General features: G+C 39.9%; 1 protein-coding gene and 1 pseudogene across 3 annotated transcripts in view; one reads left to right on the forward strand and one right to left on the reverse strand.

Moving 5' to 3' along the window:
- The window catches only part of LOC143401310 (glutathione S-transferase alpha-3-like), a 34,810-nt gene extending 34,098 nt beyond the window's left edge, over positions 1 to 712 (forward strand). For all 3 annotated transcript variants that reach the window (XM_076858602.2, XM_076858604.2, XM_076858603.2), the window contains one exon: positions 205 to 712. In XM_076858602.2, the coding sequence (XP_076714717.2) occupies positions 205 to 324 (120 nt within the window). In that variant the 3' untranslated portion in view covers positions 325 to 712. The remainder of the gene's footprint in view (positions 1 to 204) is intronic.
- An 18,025-nt stretch (positions 713 to 18,737) lies between these two features.
- Positions 18,738 to 19,667, reverse strand: LOC143641838 (etoposide-induced protein 2.4 pseudogene; annotated as a pseudogene).
- Positions 19,668 to 20,006: the final 339 nt, after the last annotated feature.

A 20,006-nucleotide genomic window follows, 5' to 3' on the forward strand; every position in this document is an offset into this window, starting at 1 on the left:
TTAAAGGGAAACAGGGAATTGTCATTGGAGCTTTATTTTCTAGCTCTTATCTTTTTTCTCATTGGTTGTCTATTTCTCAGACAGCATGCTGTGCTGATGGAGGGATTCAGTTGGTCTCTATCAAGAAGGGGTGCAGACTCCCTGGTTGTGTTAATGGGTGCTTGTTTGGGCTCCACTCTGAGATTGTGTACTTGTACATTGCAGGCCCTGAAAACCAGAGTCAGCAATCTGCCCACAGTGAAGAAGTTTCTGCAGCCTGGCAGCCAGAGGAAGCCCTTTGAAGATGAGAAATTTGTTGAAGAATTAAAGAAGAGTTTTGGTTAAATAAGGCTGGACATTCAAAATCAATATTCTATATTTTTGTAACAACGAAATGCTTTGCCTAAATGTTGATACTGATTATTGTGAATCTAAAAAGGTTTTCCAAAGTTAATGTACTAATTCAGTTAGAAATGAGCTACACAGAATTCTTTGCAATCCAATCCATTTGGTTTTGATGAAGTCTGAAATCCTAATCACCTCCTAGGATATCTCCTTGAGTTTAAATAAAAAAAGAGAATGTATCCAAAAATTTCATATAACATCTGTCATATACTATGTCAAAGAAAATTATGTAGGCACTTTCAAACCATATTTTGATCTTTGCAAAAATGGTCTTTCCCTTTTGTGTTTTGTTTCCTTTCTTGCCCAAATAAACAAATTTTGTAAAGAATCATTTTCCTTCATGTTAGCAATCTTTTTGTTCAATTATACATCCTTCATATTTATATCTAATATGGAACATTCTGTACTCTGGGAGCTAGTAAATAATGATGAATAAGCCAGATACAGTCTCTGCCCTCATGGAGGTTACTCTAGTGAGAGAAACAAATAAAAAAAAGAGAATTCTAATCTGAAATCATACAACCATATGTATCACATTCTTAAGGCTGCTACAAGAAATCCCTAAAACTTGGTGATTTAAAATAATGGAAATTCATTGCCTTGCAGTTCTGGAGCTAAGTCTGAAGTCGATGTATGAGCTGTTCCATGGTCTCTCTGAAAGCTTTAGAGAAGGCTCCTTCTTAGCCTTTTCCTAGTATCTGATAGAAGCCAGCCATTCTTTCTTGATTTTTTGTCATAACACTCTAATCTCTGCCTCCATGACCACAGGATATTCTCCCTGTATGTTGCTTATCCAAACTGCCCTCTTTTTATGAGGACACCAGCAATTTGATTAGGAGCTGCCTTAATTCAGCGAGACCTCAATTGGATTATTTCTCCAGAAACCCTTTCCAGATTGACAGATAATCAGGGAAGGAGTGTGCCATCTGTAGACATCTGCTGGGATCTGTGGGTGAAACAAAGTTTCTCAAGGAGGGGAGTCATATCTGAGGTGAGATGAGCAGGAGGGACAATCAGTGATGGGGGTGGCACCAGCACTGGGCAGCAGGGGTAGAATCCAGGCAGAGATCAGCACAATCATTGGCCAAGAAGAGAGGCCAAGAATCAAGTATTTGAGGAAAGAGAACACAGCTGCTCTCAGGGGAGCATTAAAGCTTAAGACAGGGAAGAGTGACCCTGAAGGGACACCAGGGAACAGGGCTCAGAGTCAATTTGAAGACCATAGAAACAAGTTAGATTTTGTCTTAAGGAAAACAGGAAATCATTAAGTACAACCACACACCTTACCTTGTCAGAGTAACAAAATAAAATTGCACTTTAAAAATTATTTTAAATAACTCAAGCATCCTTCTCGATATAATAAAAACAATTTTCTTCCTAAGCATCTTTGTGTTGTAAGATAAACTCTGACACATTAAAATTTCAAAGAGATAGGAGGGGCAAGATGGTGTGACAGGGCACCCAACACACAACTGTTTCTCTACAAGATAGAACCAAACAGAAGATGTATAGCTGTGTGTTGAGGTGATAGACTAAGAAGGAGCTGTAACCCTATAGCAAAGAGACAGAGACTTGGCCAAGACCAGAGAATCTGGATAACAGAATAGCAAGAGAAACGAGAGTGTACCAGTACCTATCACATGACAATATGGTCAGGAGATGGGGAATATCCTCTTGGCAGGAGTATAGTTGAAACTGAGAGAGCTCCGGGGAGATCCATTAGCACCAAAATTGGCAGTTTGCAGGTACAGTCTAAACAGGTAAGATACCTGGGATCTGTACAGTGAGCTGGCTTCATGAGAGTTTGCCAAGTTTTCCAGTGAATTCTTAGGCTGCTGTAATTCAGAGCACTCTTGAGAAGATTCCTTTTGTCTGAGTTTGTACTGCTCAGGGAGCTAAAAATACCTGCATTTTCCCACCTATGGGACTCCACAGCCATTCCACTACTCTGCCTCTGGAGTTCGTCAGCTTGTGAGAGTCTTGACTTGGGGGGATGACTTTGGTACAATCCCACTAAGAGATCTATCCAGTGGGAAATACAGACTGAGACATGGAGAGGATTCCAAAGCACTGCCCTCTAAAATCAGCAATTCACAGACTCTGGCCTCTGAGGTTGAAGAAAGGAATGATTTTTAAACAGCTCAATGAATTCCAAGAGAATACAAAGGAAAGAGTTGAATGAATTAAAGAAAACAATTTAATAAAGAAAGAAAATTTGAAAGGAACTAAACAGATATCTTAGAAATGGAATAATAAGTCAGACTGAAAACTCAGTTGAAAGCCATACTAATAGACTAGATCAAATGGATACAAGAATATCAGGGCTTGAAGGCAAGGAATTTTCACATCCAGACAGTAATAAGAAAGAAAAAGAAAAAAAATGAACAGAATATATAAGATCTTTGGAATATCATTAAAATAGAAAATATATGTATAATCAGAAATAACAAGAGAGAAGCTATAGGTAGAAGGCATAGAAAACCAATTCAGCAAAATAATAGCAGAACATTTCCCAAATCTTGGGAAAGACATGGGTATTCAGGTACAGGAAACATTTAGAACACCAACTAGACATGACCAGGAATGAACCTCTGCATGACATACTATAGTTAAACTGCCAAAAACACAGAACAAAGAAACAACATTAAAGGCTGCAATAAAGAAGAGCCAAGTCACATTTAAAGGCAAATCCATCAGAATAACAGCAGATTTAAGATATTGGCACAGGCAATGATTCCCTGAATAGGACTCTAATAACTCAGGAAATAATAAATGATAATTGATAAATGGGATTACTTCCAATTAAAAAGCTCTGCACAGCAAAGGAAACAATAGAATGATGAGACAAACTACAGAATGGGCAAAAAGTTTACTAGCTATTTTTCTGACAGAGGATTAAAATCTAGAATTTATAAGAACTCAAAAGACTTAATAACAAATAGCACAATAAAAAATTGACAAAATGATCTGGACACTTTCCCAAAGAAATACAAATGGCCAATATACATATGAAAAAATGCTTAGTGGGGCACGGTGGCACAAGCCTGTAATCCTAGCAATTTGGGAGGCTAAGGCAGGAGGATCACCAGTTCAAAGCCAGCTTCAGCAACATAGCAAGGCACTCAGCAACTCAGTGAGACCCTATCTCTAAATGAAATATTAAAAAGGGGGATGTGGCTCCATGGTTAGGCACTCCTGAATTCAATACTCAGTACAAAAAAAAATGCTCAATATTTTTGATCATTGGGGAAGTATGAATCAAAACTACATTGAGATGCCATCTCACCCCAGTCAGAATGGCTATTATAAAAGAAATTAAATAACAAATACTGGCAAGGATGTGGAGAAAAAGGATCTCTTATACACTGTCAGTGGAAATGTAAATTAGTGCAGCCACATGGAAAACAGGTTCCTCAAAAGATTAAAAATAGAATTACCATATGATCCTGCTATACTACTCTTGAGTATTTGTCTGAAGGAAACAAAGTTGGTGTACAAAGAAAGGAAGAAAGGAAAAGAGAAAAAATGAAACAAAGGATGAAAGAAAGAAAGAAAGACATTCCCATGTTTATTGTGGCACTATTCATAATAGCCAAGATATGGAATCAGCCTATGTGCCCATCAACAGATAAATGAATAGGGAAAATATGGTATACATGAAATAATATCAGGGCTTGGACTGTAGCTTAGTAGTGGAGCACTTGCCTGGCATGTGTGAGGTGCTGGGTTCGGTCCTTAGCACCACATAAAAATAAATTAATAAACAACGATATTGTGTCCATCTACAACTAAAAAGATATATTTTTAAAAAGAATTAATATCTTTTTCAGGAAAATGGATGTAATTGAAGGACATCATGTCAAGTGAAATAAGCCAGAAAGAAAAGAAACATGTTTAATCTCATATTTGGTATCTAAAAATAAAAGTGGGGGCTGGGGTTGTGGCTCAGCACTTACCTTGAACATGTGAGGCACTGGGTTCAATCCTCAGCATCACACAAAAATAGATAAATTTAAAAAATAGATGTATTGTGTCCATCTACAACTAAAAATAAATAGATAGATAGATAGATAGATAGATAGATAAAAATGACCTGAAAGTAGTAGCTACTATTAGGGGAAGAGAAAGATACTAAGGATGGGGAAGAGAAGAGTGGAGAACGAGAGAAGGTGGATATGATCAAAGCACCACATATGCACACACGTGGAAGTTTTACAGTGAAGCCCATCAATTTGTATAATTAATATGTTAGTAAATTATAACTTTAATAAATAATGATGACCAGAAACTTCTGTTTCCAGGTAATTATATGAATTGATGACGAGGCCAGTTTTTGCAGAGGCCAGTGCCCAGGATTCTGGGATTTAAAGCATTTCATGCAGGACTAACATAACCAGGCTGACTCAGCACCATAAAAGCAGGTGGTCTCCTCCCTGCTGGCTGGAGCTGTTTGACTGAAAATAAACCTTGTGTGGAACTGAGGGACGTTCCTTCTATAGTTAAAGAGGAATGTCTCAGCAATTCCATTTAGGGATATTCTCAGGATAAACAGAAATATTCCCTCTCTGATACTTGTTCAGAATTGCATAGAGCAGCATTCTTGATAATATCTCCAAACTGGAAGTAAGCCAAACATCCATCAATGTGGGGACAAGTGCATGGAGTACTGCATACATGGCATACATTAAATAATATGTATTTAATATTAAGGGCATCTGAGTGGCAGGCCACTCCCCTCGTGCTAGGCATGTGAGCAGCAGGCTGCTTACCCTCTGGGTACAGCCCGGGGTGTGAGGCCATGTGTTGCAGTCCCTGTGCTTGCTCCACAGCCCACTCCTTGATTGGTCGCTGCAAAGGCAATTAGCAGACATTGCTTTGGTGGCTGCCTGTAATCTGCTTAGCTACTGCCCAAATGTGTGTGTGTGTGTGTGTGTGTGTGTGTGTGTGTACAGTAATTGTGAAAAAAATCAGACCTGCCTCCTGCTTGGTCTCCGGAGGTCTTGATTATCGACTTTGCAGTCACACTCTCCTCCACCCTATTCTGTGAACCTCCTTGCTGAATGAGAGAGAGCCCACGCACATCAGCAGATGAATGGATGAACAAAATGTACTATAGCAACAAAACGGAGTATGCATTGACATTGAATATGTTTTACCTGCTGGGTGAAAAGAAAAATAGTTCTGGAATTGGAGAGTGCCCATATTTACAGAATTCTGTGAATGTACCAAAACCACCAATTGATATTTTTTTAATGAGGTTACAATTATGTTATGGAAATACATATCATTAAGGTATTATTTTTAATAGTATTTCAAAAGCTCCATTTTGACACAAAATAAATGAAGGTCTTATAATATGCCCTGGTTATAACCATATAAAGAATTTTACCAAGTAAGGGAGTATTTAGGTGAGTCTCAAACAACGCAAACATGACTAGAGTTGGGCTTCGCCTCTGGAGAAGATTAATCAGGTTTTATGAGAAATAATTGGGAGAACTTCTGACGTTGAATATGACGATGAGCCTGCACCGGTAACAGTTGAGAAAGGGAGAGGCTGAACAGCTGGGCCAGGGGCTTTGTCTGAGCTTACCTAGGAGTCAGGTATTTAGCCACAGGAATCACAGTATGCTTCTGCCCAGATCAAACCACAGCACAAACAGCAAACTCTATTTGTACTATCAGAGATTCCATGAAGAGATTACCACAAGTTCTCTCATGACTATGACTCCAGACAAGTCATTATGTTCTATGTACCCATATTTTTTCAAGTGGCCAACAAAAATTTTAGACATAACTTTACTCCTTGGGTTGTTTTAAGAGATAAATATTAACCTATAAGTAAAGATGAGAGCATCATGACTGGCTCATGAAAGGGCCCCTGGAGTTGAGTTATTTTGCCACCATGTGATGCTCTATTTCCTTAGGTTTTAAACTATAAGATCCAGGGATTGTTTTTGTCTTTCAGGAGTGATAGGTATGCAGAAAGAACGGCAGATTTGAATGAAATACCTATCACCCATAACTTCCACCTGCGTCGAAAGATGCAAGTCTTACTCAGGTCAAACAGAAAGCTAGAATTTGTTATTTTCCTGCCTTTTTAAATGTAACTGGGAGCTGTTTCACCTTTAGGGCACTAAAAGTTTGGATGCCATCTTAGACCTAAAAGAGTATCTTTGCAGTTAGAGATAGTAGTACAAAAAATGTCATTGACTAAGTAGCTTATATAATACTTTTTCCCCTCACATTCTGAGGAGCGGAAAGTACAAGGTCAAGGCCCTGGGAAGACGTGCTTCTTCTTAGTTCATAGATGGCTGACACCTGGCTGTGTCCTCACATGGTGGAGGGCTGAGAGCTCACTGAAGCCCCCTTGATAAGAACATTTGTGCTGTTCATGAGAGCAAAAGAGATGATGAATTCAAGTTCACTTCAGATCCCAGGACTTACTCACCACCCACTCCTAATACCAACACAGGGAGGATTTGTATCTCAACATATGAACTTTGTGGAACACAAACATTCAGTCTGTAACAAACAGAAACAGAAAAACATGTCCAGGTAATCCTGGGGCATTGACCTTCACTTCCCAAATATCTTCTTCCATATTAACTTACCTGTCTGGCACTCAAGGCATTGTATAAATATAGATTATGAAGAAGCATTGCACTAGTTATGCCAAAGTTATTTTTTTTTAGTTTTCTAGGACTCAAACTAGAATTCTCTATGTGACAGAATTCCATGGTCATAGTCAGCACTTGGGCTATGGGAAGTTCTGAGCACATTGGAAACTGGACTGGATCATATAGAGCACCCCGTCTTCTGACTTAAGAACAACAGAATGAAAGCAATACAGCAGGAAATCTTCTGTTGCCATGAGTACAGAAATGTGAGACCAGCTGTCCATCAGGAGAGTACTGTAGTGTCTCAGGAATGGATTAGAAGTATCCACACAGGGTTGGTGGTAGAGAGATGGAGAGGAAGAGAAGATAAAGGGACTGTAATCCCTTCATTATTAGAGAAAATAATAATAATAATTTACAGAATTTAGGGATATGACTCTCAGATTTTTGAGAAAAATTATGCAAAAATAAGGAAATAACTTCCAAAGTCAAATACATAGTATTTAACTAAGGTTTCTTTTTGAGGATAAAAGGAGAACATTTCAAGATCAAAGCTATATCATGATGAATAAAAAAAAAAAATCACAGAACAAAGCAAAGATTGTAAGACCAAAGACTTAAGAATAAAAGACTATTTGCTTAACTTCTGTCTTACAGAACAATGGATCATTTTTTCATTCATCTGAACAAATGTTAATTCATGCTTATGCGTGAGGTCCAATGTAAAGAGCAAAGATTTAAGAGTAATCAGATTCTTGAGTTCACCCTCCAGCCCTCATGGTGCTGACAGTTTAAGGGACATCACTGATGACAAGCTCTCCAGCACTACAGTTCAATTCATCTGTACTGAGAAATCAAAGCACTCCATACATAAATGAACAGTGTATATTATTATATAACATTTGATGCCTCATTTTGTTATTGTACAAGTAATCATCCATTCTTTGATATGCATTCACAGTCTGAAAGGGTATTAGCCAAAACACTCTCTTAAATCAGTACAATAAAAAGTATCATATATGGGCTGGGGATGTGGCTCAAGTGGTAGCGCGCTCGCCTGGCATGCGTGGGGCCCGGGTTCGACCCTCAGCACCACATACAAACAAAGATGTTGTGTCCGCCAAAAAAAAAAAAAACTAAAAAATAAATATTAAAAAAACTCTCTCTCTCTCTCTCTCTCTCTCTCTCTCTCTCTCTCTCTCCTCTCTCTATTAAAAAAATTTTTAAAAAAAGCATCATATATGTGTGGTTTTTCTTATTATTCTTTATTATTTTAATATCACTGAGATATTTTTCTAATGGTACATATTACCTTAAAATTTTATTATTAAATTTTCATATATACAGAAGAGTTGATATAAATGCTTAACAAACTTGTAGAGATATCCACCACCTAGATAATATAACTAATGTCTAATTATAATTAGATTATCTTAGGTGTTCATTTAGTCACCCCTCTCTCCATCAATCACAATTTTTTTAATATGTGTATGGTACTGGGGATTGAACCCAGGGCCTCACACTTGCTAAGCAAGCCCTCTACCCCTGAGCTATATCCTTAGATATGAATCAAACATATTATTTCATGCATTTAAAAGTTTCAGGCATTGGTGCAGTTCACCCATAGACATTTCAGCAGCAGATTATGGCATACTGTAAGTAGGGAGCCAGAGCCAATGTTGCAAAGGAGATGATGAATTCAAATTTACTTCAGATCCCAGAAAGAGAGACTAGGAAAATAGAGAAGCAGATAAGAACAATGTAGACACTGAGATGCTTCATTCCTAGATGAAAGGTGTTGCCATGAAGGTGGAGCCATTGCCAATTGGAGATGAGAGAGAGAAAACAGAGAAGTACTTCCTCAGATTTTCCCACCGCATCCTTTAGAGTGTGGGGCAGCTGGAAACATAGTACAGCAGAGGTTCAGTCCTTGGCATGTATAGAAGATGCAGGTTCTGATGGGTGGTGTGAATGATCCAGGGATATGGGTAATGATGTCTAACTCATTCCACCATCATTCCTACCCCCTTGCCCCCTCCCTTCCCCTTCCTCCCCTTTGCCCTATCTAAAGTTCCTCCATTCCTCCCATCCTCCGTTCCCCATCGCCATATGAGTCAACATCCTCATATCAAAGAAAACATTCAACCTTTGGTTTTTGGGGATTGGCTTACTTCACTTAGCATTATATTCTCCAACTCCATTCATTTATCTGCAAATGCCATGATTTTATTCTCTTTTAATGCTGAGTAATGTTCCATTGTGTATATATACCAAAGTTTTCCTATCCATTCATCTACTGAAGGGCATCTAGGTTGGTTCCACAATTTAGCTATTGTGAATTATGCTGCTATAAACATTGATATGACTGTGTCCCTGTAGTATGCTGTTTTTAAGTCCTTTGGGTATAAGCTGAGGAGCATGATAGCTGGGTCAAATGGTGGTGACATTCTAAGTTTTCCAATGAATCTCCATACGGCTTTACAGGTTGGCTGCACCATTTTTCAATATTACAGCACTCAATGTACCTAATGTGCAGCCATAGATCAGTTAGCTACTATTTTTACATTTACAGTTTTGTCACTATTAATCAGAAAAGATGAGTTCGGTTATCTTCTACCATATAGTCAACAGGTTTGCATATTGGTTTACAGTTTCCAATGGTAGAATGGCGGGGGGTGCTGGGAGATTGGCTGAGATGTTTATGAAGTAGGATGTGAGAACATAGAGGTATTAGATTATGTGACTAGAGAAAGGGTAATCGTAAGAAGTTGGCTATTAGTAGGAGAAACAAGAGAGAGGCAACCCCATGCAAGACTCCCTGTTACCTCAGCAACAGGATAACAGTTAGCATCACCTAGTAGAGATACCTCTGATACAGTCAGTCCCACAGGGCCCTTGGTGACGTCTTACCAGATCCTTATTGTTGTCTCTTGATAGAAGTGGCGATATCCCAGTTTCAAGGTGGCAGCAACCTCAAGCCTATATGTACCCTAATGTTGCACTGTGGAGTCATGCTTTGGTGAATAAGGAACCCCAGCACAGGGCACCTCTCCCCAGGTTGCTGAGGCAGTGCGGTGGGGTGGGCCTCTCCCCGGGCCTAATTTATGCTTTTATATAGCTATGAATTATTAGAATTATATTTTGTCAGAGATGACTCACTTGTAATCTAGCTTTCTTTCTTTCTTTCTTTCTTTCTTTCTTTCTTTCTTTCTCTTTTGGAGATAAACACACCAATATGATACAAAGACAAGACATTTTGACTTGAAATATTTAACGTAGCAACTAAGTTAAATGCTTGAGTTCCAAATACATTTTTGCTTTTAAGAAATATTAAGTCAGGCATGGTAGTGCTCACCGGTATTCAATCACAGCTACTCAGAAAACTGAGTCAGGAGAATTGCAGGTTCAGGGCCAGCTTGGGCAACTTAGCAAGACCCTGTCTCAAAATGTTTAAAAAAAAAAAAAAATCTAAAGGGCCGAAATTGTAGCTCAATTGTAGAGCACTTGCCTAGCAGTGTGAACCCCTGGGTTCAATCCCTAATACTGGAAAACAGAAAGAAGAAAGAAAAGAAGGGAGGGGAAGAAAAGAAGGAGAGGACCAAAGAGGACAGGAAGGGAAGAGAAGGATAGGATAAGATAGGATTAAAACATTGCCAGCCTTGCTTCTCAGAATAAATTCTAACATGCCATCTTTATGGAACTCTAAAACTCTGAGATCTAACAGAGTCTCAGAAATTATTATGAAGAACAGACTTGTGAATATAAAACAACATAGTTTCCTCCATTTTCTGTGACAAAAGTGCATTCATTGTAAAGTTTCTTTTGATAATGAAGAAATTGTAAGTAATGTCCACTCTGAAAAGAGAACTTTATTTTTTTAAGAGAGAGAGAGGGAGAGAGAGAATTTTTTATATTTATTTTTTAGTTGTCGGCGGACACAACATCTTTGTTTGTATGTGGTGCTGAGGATCGAACCCGGGCCGCACACATGCCAGGCGAGCGCACTACCACTTGAGCCACATCCCCAGCCCGGAACTTTATTTTATATAGATGAAAAACTTTATAGAGACATATCAATTCACAAATTCCAGGATGCAAGCCTTTCTTTATATTTCCAAACTGAGTTTAATTTTTGTTTTGAGCTACATTCCATTAGGAAGCACAAACTAAATCTGACAGTTTCAGTCCCCCCCTTGACCCAAGGCACAGCCTACATTTTTGTGAAGGTGGCATCTATATTTATGGAATACCAAGGCACTAGGGAGAGGGACATCTTGACCTCAACAGGTATCTGTCTACAAACAAGACTGCCAAGATGTCTTCATCTTCACACCCCTCTAATCTCCCAGTGAAGATCTTTGCAAAAGACTGTTGTGACCCTTTGTTAACACACAGGCCTTTTAAACTTGGAACTGCATTGCTGTGACGTGGAGAGCTCTGAGGCTGTTTCAAGTCCACTTTTCTAGGCACAGACCCAGCGATGTCAACTCAATGTTTTTGAGTCATTCTGAATTTGCAAGAAACAAGGCAATGGTCTCCCATGTTCTCACATACCCGAAATCACAATGGGATTCTTAACCAGCCTCCTCTAGGATTTGATGAGGCTAATATGAAGACTAAGAAGAATATAAACCAGCAAATGTAAGATAAAACAACTCAAACTCATATAACTATACCTCACCTAAGACAAATTAAGCCTCAACAATAAATAGGTGCAGAGTAAACCAATTAATATGAAAGTAAAATTATATATATAAATATAAATATATATTTTTTATTTTATATATATACATATATAATTATATATATAATTATTCTCTCTCTCTCTCTCTCTCTCTCTCTCTCTCTCTCTCTCCACCTCTCTCTCTCCCAGGGTCTCCTTCCCTTCCCTCCATCCATAGATATGAACCATTTACCATTGCTCATCATCCACTGAGGGCTAAACACATTACATGTTTGCATTAAAAAATGTCAATAATTACAAGATTGGTGCTACCATTCCCATTTTACAGATGAAGAAACTGTGGCGTATGTTTTGTTTGTGGGAAGTCAACTTGCATTTGTGAAATTTTAAAATCTTACAAGTGTCTTGACACCCGCTCCCAACCCATATTTAGTCTCCTAAAATGACAGGAAAACTTCACCAATCACAGGTTCAATGGAGTTAATAAGTTCACCCCTCCAGTTCCTCTTTGCAGCACCCAATATGCTTTTGAAATACCAGTCAGACTCAGCAACAGCCAACAGTAAATTCCCACCCTCTAGAGTTAAAAAGTTGAGGTTCTCTGTGCATTGGGTTGCAGTGACATTTGTCCAGAGTTGGTACCTCCCAGAGCTGGGAGCTTTATAAGTACCAGTGGAAAAACCTATTTTGTCTTCAAGGGGTAGAAAGAAAACTATTTTCAAAACCTTAGCTGGCTGTGAAGGTCTTTCTTTCTGTCCTGTCTTTTTGGGGTCTCCTCCCCACCCCACCCCTCTTTCTTTTTATAAGAACAAATCAGAAAAATAAAATTTCAGTTTATTGTTGACAACTTTGCTTCCCACATACATCAAAGAAGCAAAAAATAAAATAAAATAAAACAAAAAGCAACTCCATAGGCCAAAAAAAAAAAAAAGAAAAAAGAAACCTTTTACCTTTTTAATGATCTCATACAAACCAACTAGTTACAGTGCAGCTAAAATGCATAAACAAAAAAATTCCTGGAATGCTTGCAGTAAGATTACTTTCTTTGTTATTGTTGTTTTTGCTTTTTGTTACAAGGGTTCTCTCTCTCTCTCTCTCTCTCTCTCTCTCTCTCTCTCTCTCTCTTGATTATAATGAACATGGTCATGTCACAACTAAAAATAGAAGTAGGACAGAGAATATTCTGAAGGCTGGTTTGGTCATCTGACATCATTAAAACTGGCTGACCCCTAACCATATATACAAAAATATAAAATGTAAATAAAAATATGAACATTTCCTTTTTTAAAGTACTTTTGAGAAAAAAAGCAGGGCTTGGAAGTCTTAGTTTTTTTTTTCCTCCCCTCTTGCAAATTCACGCTGTGGTTTTGGTGGGGCAGTAGAGAGCACGTGTTTTCTGTGGGTAGCACTACCCCCGGGGGACAGGTGGGCCTCTGTACTCCAAGGTGAGTACATTTCATTCTGAGACCCAAAGTGGAGGGTGAAGAGGCATGGTGGTCTTTTTTTTTTTTTTTTTTTTTTTTTTTTGCTGTTTTAACACAGAGCATGGATGGGTGGGTTCTTTATCTCAGGAATTCAAAGAATGAAATCCTTGGACACAAGAGTGAAAGCAAAGTAACATGATTTATTAGAGGAATAGAAAGAATGCAGAGATCCTGAAGAGGGATGGGTCCTGAGAGGGATGCCAACAGGTGTTGGTTGTCTAGGGGTTTTTAAAGGCATATCTGGGGAGATAGGGAAGATGGCGGTGAAGGGAGTGCATCACCCCCGTGTACCGTGTCACTGCGCGGGTGAAGGACGAGTTAGAACGGCTGAAAGCTATCTTGTTAGGAATTTCCAGCAAAATTGGGGTGCACCAAAACCTAGAGGAAGGATTTCCATCGCCCGAGGATTAGTTACTGGGGCTCAAACATGAGCGATTTGTCCGCATGGAGGGTCAAGCTACTTATTCAGCAAATCGCCCCGCTGCTAGAGTCTGCGGTGCGCACCAGGAAAAGACGTGCTAGCAAAGCAAAGATACAACGCTGCGGATTCTGGGGGCTCCTGCCGGCTGTGCCCTCACTGTGCTCAGTGCTGAATTCTGGGTTTGAGACGGGGAAGGAAGCAGTCCAGTTCTGTCCTCCACACCGGTCAGACCACCGAGGAAGCCAGCAGCCACCATCTTGGAGAGCTGACGTCACCATCGCCTGTTTTTCTATAGCTCATTCAGCTATAGAACAGGTAATTTCAGGCTGCCGTTCGTCTGCGTCTCGCAGACATACTGCTCAGGCTCAGGGCTAAAAATCCCGCGGAAACTGCTTCTCGGAGCCTGCTCCTATCAGAACATACATGGAGCCCGGAGCGGCCGAAATCCGGCTCCCATTCGCCTGCGTCTCGCAGACAAACCGCTATAGCTCAGGGCTAAAGAACCCAAGGAAACTGCTTCTCGGTTCAGGTCCTGCTGAATACTGTGGAGGTAAATACCAACCGAGCCTTCATAGGCAGTGGCAACAAGATTGAGACAGGGCTTGAGAGGGCCGGTCAGGACCCACCCGTTGCTTCGGTCACCCGGCAAAGGGAACAAAATGCTGCCATACGCACGGGATACCAACATGCAGAGATCTGACGTCATCAGAAAGCGGCAGAGGAGATAACCTCATTGATACCAGCAGCGACAGGTGTGTAATCCCCTAGCCCCCCCCTCCACACAGTTTTTTTACAAAAACTTTAAGAAGAATTAAAACCAATACTTTTCAGGTTATTTCAGGAAATAGAAAAAGAGGGAGTGCTGCCAAATTCATTCTATGAGGCGTGTAATCCCCTAGCCCCCCCCTCCACACAGTTTTTTTTACAAAAACTTTAAAGAAGAATTAAAACCAATACTTTTCAGGTTATTTCAGGAAATAGAAAAAGAGGGAGCGCTGCCAAATTCATTCTATGAGGCCAACATCTCCCTGATTCCGAAACCAGACAAAGACACCTCAAAGAAAGAAAACTACAGACCAATATCTCTAATGAACCTAGATGCAAAAATCCTCAATAAAATTCTGGCGAATCGGATACAAAAACACATCAAAAAAATTGTGCACCATGATCAAGTAGGATTCATCCCTGGGATGCAAGGATGGTTCAATATACGGAAATCAATAAATGTTATTCACCACATCAATAGACTCAAAGATAAGAACCATATGATCATCTCGATAGATGCAGAAAAAGCATTCGACAAAGTACAGCATCCCTTTATGTTCAAAACATTAGAAAAACTAGGGATAACAGGAACATACCTCAACATTGTAAAAGCTATCTATGCTAAGCCTCAGGCTAGCATCATTCTGAATGGAGAAAAATTGAAGGCATTCCCTCTAAAATCTGGAACAAGACAGGGATGCTCTCTATCACCACTTCTATTCAATATGGTCCTCGAAACACTGGCCAGAGCAATTAGACAGACGAAAGAAATTAAAGGCATAAAAATTGGAAAAGAAGAACTTAAATTATCACTATTTGCAGATGACATGATTCTATACCTAGAAGACCCAAAAGGCTCTACAAAGTAACTACTAGAATTAATAAATGAATTCAGCAAAGTGGCAGGATATAAAATCAACACGCATAAATCAAAGGCATTCCTGTATATCAGCAACAAAACTTCTGAAATGGAAATGAGGAAAAACACACCATTCACAATATCCTCAAAAAAAATAATAAAATACTTGGGAATCAACCTAACAAAAGAGGTGAAAGACTTATACAATGAAAACTACAAAACCCTAAAGAGATAAATAGAAGAAGATCTTAGATGATGGAAAAATATACCCTGTTCATGGATAGGCAGAACTAACATCATCAAAATGGCGATATTACCAAAAGTTCTCTATAGGTTCAATGCAATGCCAATCAAAATCCCAATGACATTTCTTGTAGAAATAGATAAAGCAATCATGAAATTCATATGGAAAAATAAAAGACCCAGAATAGCAAAAGCAACTCTAAGCAGGAAATGTGAAACACGAGGTATAGCGATACCAGATTTCAAATTATACTACAGAGCAATAGTAACAAAAACAGCATGGTACTGGTACCAAAACAGGCGGGTGGACCAATGGTACAGAATAGAGGACACAGAGACTAATCCACAAAGTTACAACTATCTTATATTTGATAAAGGGGCTAAAAGCATGCAATGGAGAAAGGATAGCATCTTCAACAAATGGTGCTGGGAAAACTGGAAATCCATATGCAACAAAATGAAACTGAATCCCCTTCTCTTGCCATGCACAAAAGTTAACTCAAAATGGATCAAGGAGCTAGATATCAAATCAGAGACTCTGCGTCTAATAGAAGAAAAAGTTGGCTCCAACCTACAGACTGTGGGGTCAGGCTCCAAATTTTTTAATAGGACACCCATAGCACAAGAGTTAATAACAAGAATCAACAAGTGGGACTTACTTGAACTAAAAAGTTTTTTCTCAGCAAGAGAAACAATAAGAGAGGTAAATAGGGAGCCTACATCATGGGAACAAATTTTTACTCCTCACACTTCAGATAGAGCCCTAATATCCAGAGTATACAAAGAACTCAAAAAATTAAACAATAAGATAACAAATAACCCAATCAACAAATGGGCCAAGGACCTGAACAGACACTTCTCAGAGGAGGACATACAATCTATCAACAAGTACATGAAAAAATGCTCACCATCTCTAGCAGTCAGAGAAATGCAAATCAAAACCACCCTAAGATACCATCTCACTCCAGTGAGATTGGCAGCCATTATGAAGTCAAACAACAACAAGTGCTGGTGAGGATGTGGGGAAAAGGGTACACTTGTACATTGTTGGTGGGACTACAAATTGGTGCAGCCAATTTGGAAAGCAGTATGGAGATTCCTTGGAAAGCTTGGAATGGAACCACCATTTGACCTAGCTATTCCCCTTCTTGGGCTATTCCCTAAAGACCTTAAAAGAGCGTGCTATAGGGACACAGCTACAACAATGTTCATAGCAGTACAATTCACAATAGCTAGACTGTGGAACCAACCTAGATGCCCTTCAATAGATGAATGGATTAAAAAAATGTGGCATTTATACAAAATGGAGTATTACTCAGCACTAAAAAATGACAAAATCATGGAATTTGCAGGGAAATGGATGGCACTAGAGCAGATTATGCTAAGTGAAGCTAGCCAATCCCTGAAAAATAAATGCCAAATGACTTCTTTGATATAATGAGAGCAACTAAAAACAGAGCAGGGAGGAAGAGCAGGAGAAGATCACAACTAAACAGGGATGAGAGGGGGAAGGGAAAGAGAGAGAGAAGGGAAATTGCATGGTAAAGGAAGGAGACCCTCATTGTTACACAAAATTACATATAAGAGGAAGTGAGGGGAAAGGGGGTAAAAAAAACAAGAGAGAGAAATGAATTACAGTAGATGGGGTAGGAAGAGAAGACAGGAAGGAAGGGGATGGGAGGGGAGGGAAGGGGAGGGGAGGGGGGATAGTAGAGGATAGGAAAGGCAGCAGAATACAACATACACTAGTATGGCAGTAGGTAAAAAATTGGATGTGTAACTGATGTGAATCTGCAATATGTATATAGGGTAAAAATGGAAGTTCATAATCTGCTTGAATCAAATGTATGAAATATGATATGTCAAGAACTTTGTAATGTTTTGAACAACTAATAAAATAAAAAAGCAAAAAAAAAAAAAAAAGGCATATCTGATGGCCCAGCACAGGTGATTGGCGGGGTGAGGAATGCTAGTAAGGACCAACAAAACTCTTCAAGCTCCCACCTTAATAAGCCAATCAGAAGTGCTTACTTAAGAGGATGGTCCAAACTGGGAGAAGGAGTGATTCAGGCTAGGGTAGATTGGTGGTCTGTTGCTAGGCGTAGGGGTAGGGTTAGCAAAGGAAGAGCCTTAGTTGACAATTAGTCAGCAGCAGTGACAGCTTGTTCTCCAGGCCTGATGTCTCCTTTCAGGATGGCATGGTCTCATTCCCTCTTTCCCTTCTCCGAGGCCATTATCCTTTCTGCTTGTGGGAGAACTGTCTTCCTGCTTCATTCCCCCACTATCTTGCCATCCTCATGGTCTTCACCTTCTTGGTATCAACATCATCTTCCTCAGCTGCCCGTTTGCCTGTAGCAGCCTCAGCCTCCTCATCTTTATCACCCCCCTCTTCCTCCTCTTCTTCACCACCCTCTTCCTCCTCTTCTTCCACCTCACTGGCTGCCTCCTGCTCTCCATTTTCCTCATTAACATTTCCATTGGGGGGGGGGACATCTCTTCCATTCTCTGCTTCCTCCACAACTTCCTTGTCCTTTAAGTCCTTGATGGTGATCTTGGAGCTGGTGTCCACCACATCTGACATAGTGGGACACATTGGTGATCCCATGCAGCGTATTAAAAAGAAAACTAGAGTTCAGAGACTCTGGCCATAAAGCTACCAGAGTCTGTGGTGGCAGAGGAGGTTGCAGCAATGGGGAAGCTGGACAATGCAAAACTGGCTTTGCAGAGAAGCCAGTATCTACTATCTTCCTTCCTTCCTTCCTTTCTTCCTTCCTACCTTTTCCTCTCTTTGCAGAAGAGCCATTGAGACCAAAATCTAACTAGAGTTACAAGAAACAAGACATGACCATAAATGGTGTGACTAGGAGCACCTGAAATACTCTTCACTTCCCACTTCCAGTGTATGTGCTTCACAGAAAAACAACAAAAATAACAAACCCACAAGATACGACAGAGAGAATCATAATATCCATTCATTCAAAGATGCTGGAGGGCAGGAAGCAGAGGTGGGAGGGTGAATGGCACAGGGAGAAACCAGTCCAGGCACAGGAACTGACAAATGCTAGAAAATAACTGCAGAAAAAAATTTTCAGACTAATGGTTATGTTAAAAAATTCACATATTGGTGTGAGGAAGGTTCTGCCTTATGTGTACCAAAAACAAAAATTTTCAATTCCTCAAAGGAAAGGGAATATGAAGAGGACCTTTGGCAGAGTGAATCCTGTCTTCCCTGGCCGGGAGAGGTTGGAGAAAAGAGTTGCCATTGCTTACTTCCAATCCATCATCCCCATTGCAAGGCAGGTGGCTCAGGAACCTGCATGGCCTTAAGTTGTGCAGGAGATGGATGAGGTGAAGGGGACTTCTCTGCAGAGAAGTTGAACTCCTAAGGGCAGATGGAGGTGAATTGTCTTGTGGAGGAATCTTTTGCTTAAGAAGATCACCAAGGAGAAGAGATGCAACTGCAAAAGTTTGCTTTTTTAGGGGTCTGTGCTCAATTGACACTAATGGTGAATGAAGGGAAGAGGCTAGAGAAGAGGAGCCACCGATAATATGTGAGGACCGCATTGCTGAGAAAGCCAAGGGCAAGCCGGTTGCAAAGCTGAAAGGCCAATTCCTTTATGTTGAAAATCGCTGGTGCATTTAAATTCCTTTATTGAACCAACAGTGTTCAAAGGAGTACAGTGAGCAGAAAAGGGATTTATGCAGCAAACTCACCAGTTAACCAACATGATGGATGGAAAGAAACTCACAATCATTCTCTGGATAAGGAAAAGAGCCTGCAGCAAAAGGTTGAAGAGCATGTCAGCAATTATTTTGCTGACACATGGGAATGGTGAGGCGTCTTCCCTGACAGCACAAATGCTAGGTCAGCTCTGTCTTGAAACCAAATGGCGTTCATGACTTTTCCAAGCACGAACACGGCAACTTTTCCAAAGAGCACTGGGAATTGACTCCTAATTCAGGCTGCTACTGACAAGCACAGAGAAAATCACTTGAGAAAACAAAAGGAGATCAAACACAGGGAAATTCTACTAATCATCATGGCTCACTCTGTTTCCACTCTGTTCTCTGCCCCAGAACACTGCTCGCCCTCCTTCAACATTGCTCCCCTCTCTTTTACAGAATTCAAGCATCTAGCTTAGAGATGATACATGGAGCCTTTGATTCCCCCGCCCAGGTCCATGGAAAAGGTTTGGACACTGTCAGCCATCTCTTTACCACTCACACCATCAACTATACAGAGGAGACAGAAGCTCCCCCAAACTTCTCATTATGAAGAACCTTCTCTTTAAGGAAGAGGAGACTCAAATTTAAACCAGCAAAAATGGAGAAGGGAATTGTGGCATGTTTTAAGTCCCTCAGATGACAGCAGGTAGGATTGGAAACCCACTGGCCTAGACCAACTTTCTTTTTAATAAATAGAAAATAGAATTTTATTTTTTCCCATATTTTTATTGGTGCACTATAGTTGTCCCTAATGATGGAATTTGTTGTTGCATTTTCGCACATGCACACAATACAGCAATGTAATTTGGTAGATCAACATTTT

Source organism: Callospermophilus lateralis, chromosome 6, assembly GCF_048772815.1.
Source record: "Callospermophilus lateralis isolate mCalLat2 chromosome 6, mCalLat2.hap1, whole genome shotgun sequence".
Taxonomy (NCBI): Eukaryota; Metazoa; Chordata; class Mammalia; order Rodentia; family Sciuridae; genus Callospermophilus; species Callospermophilus lateralis.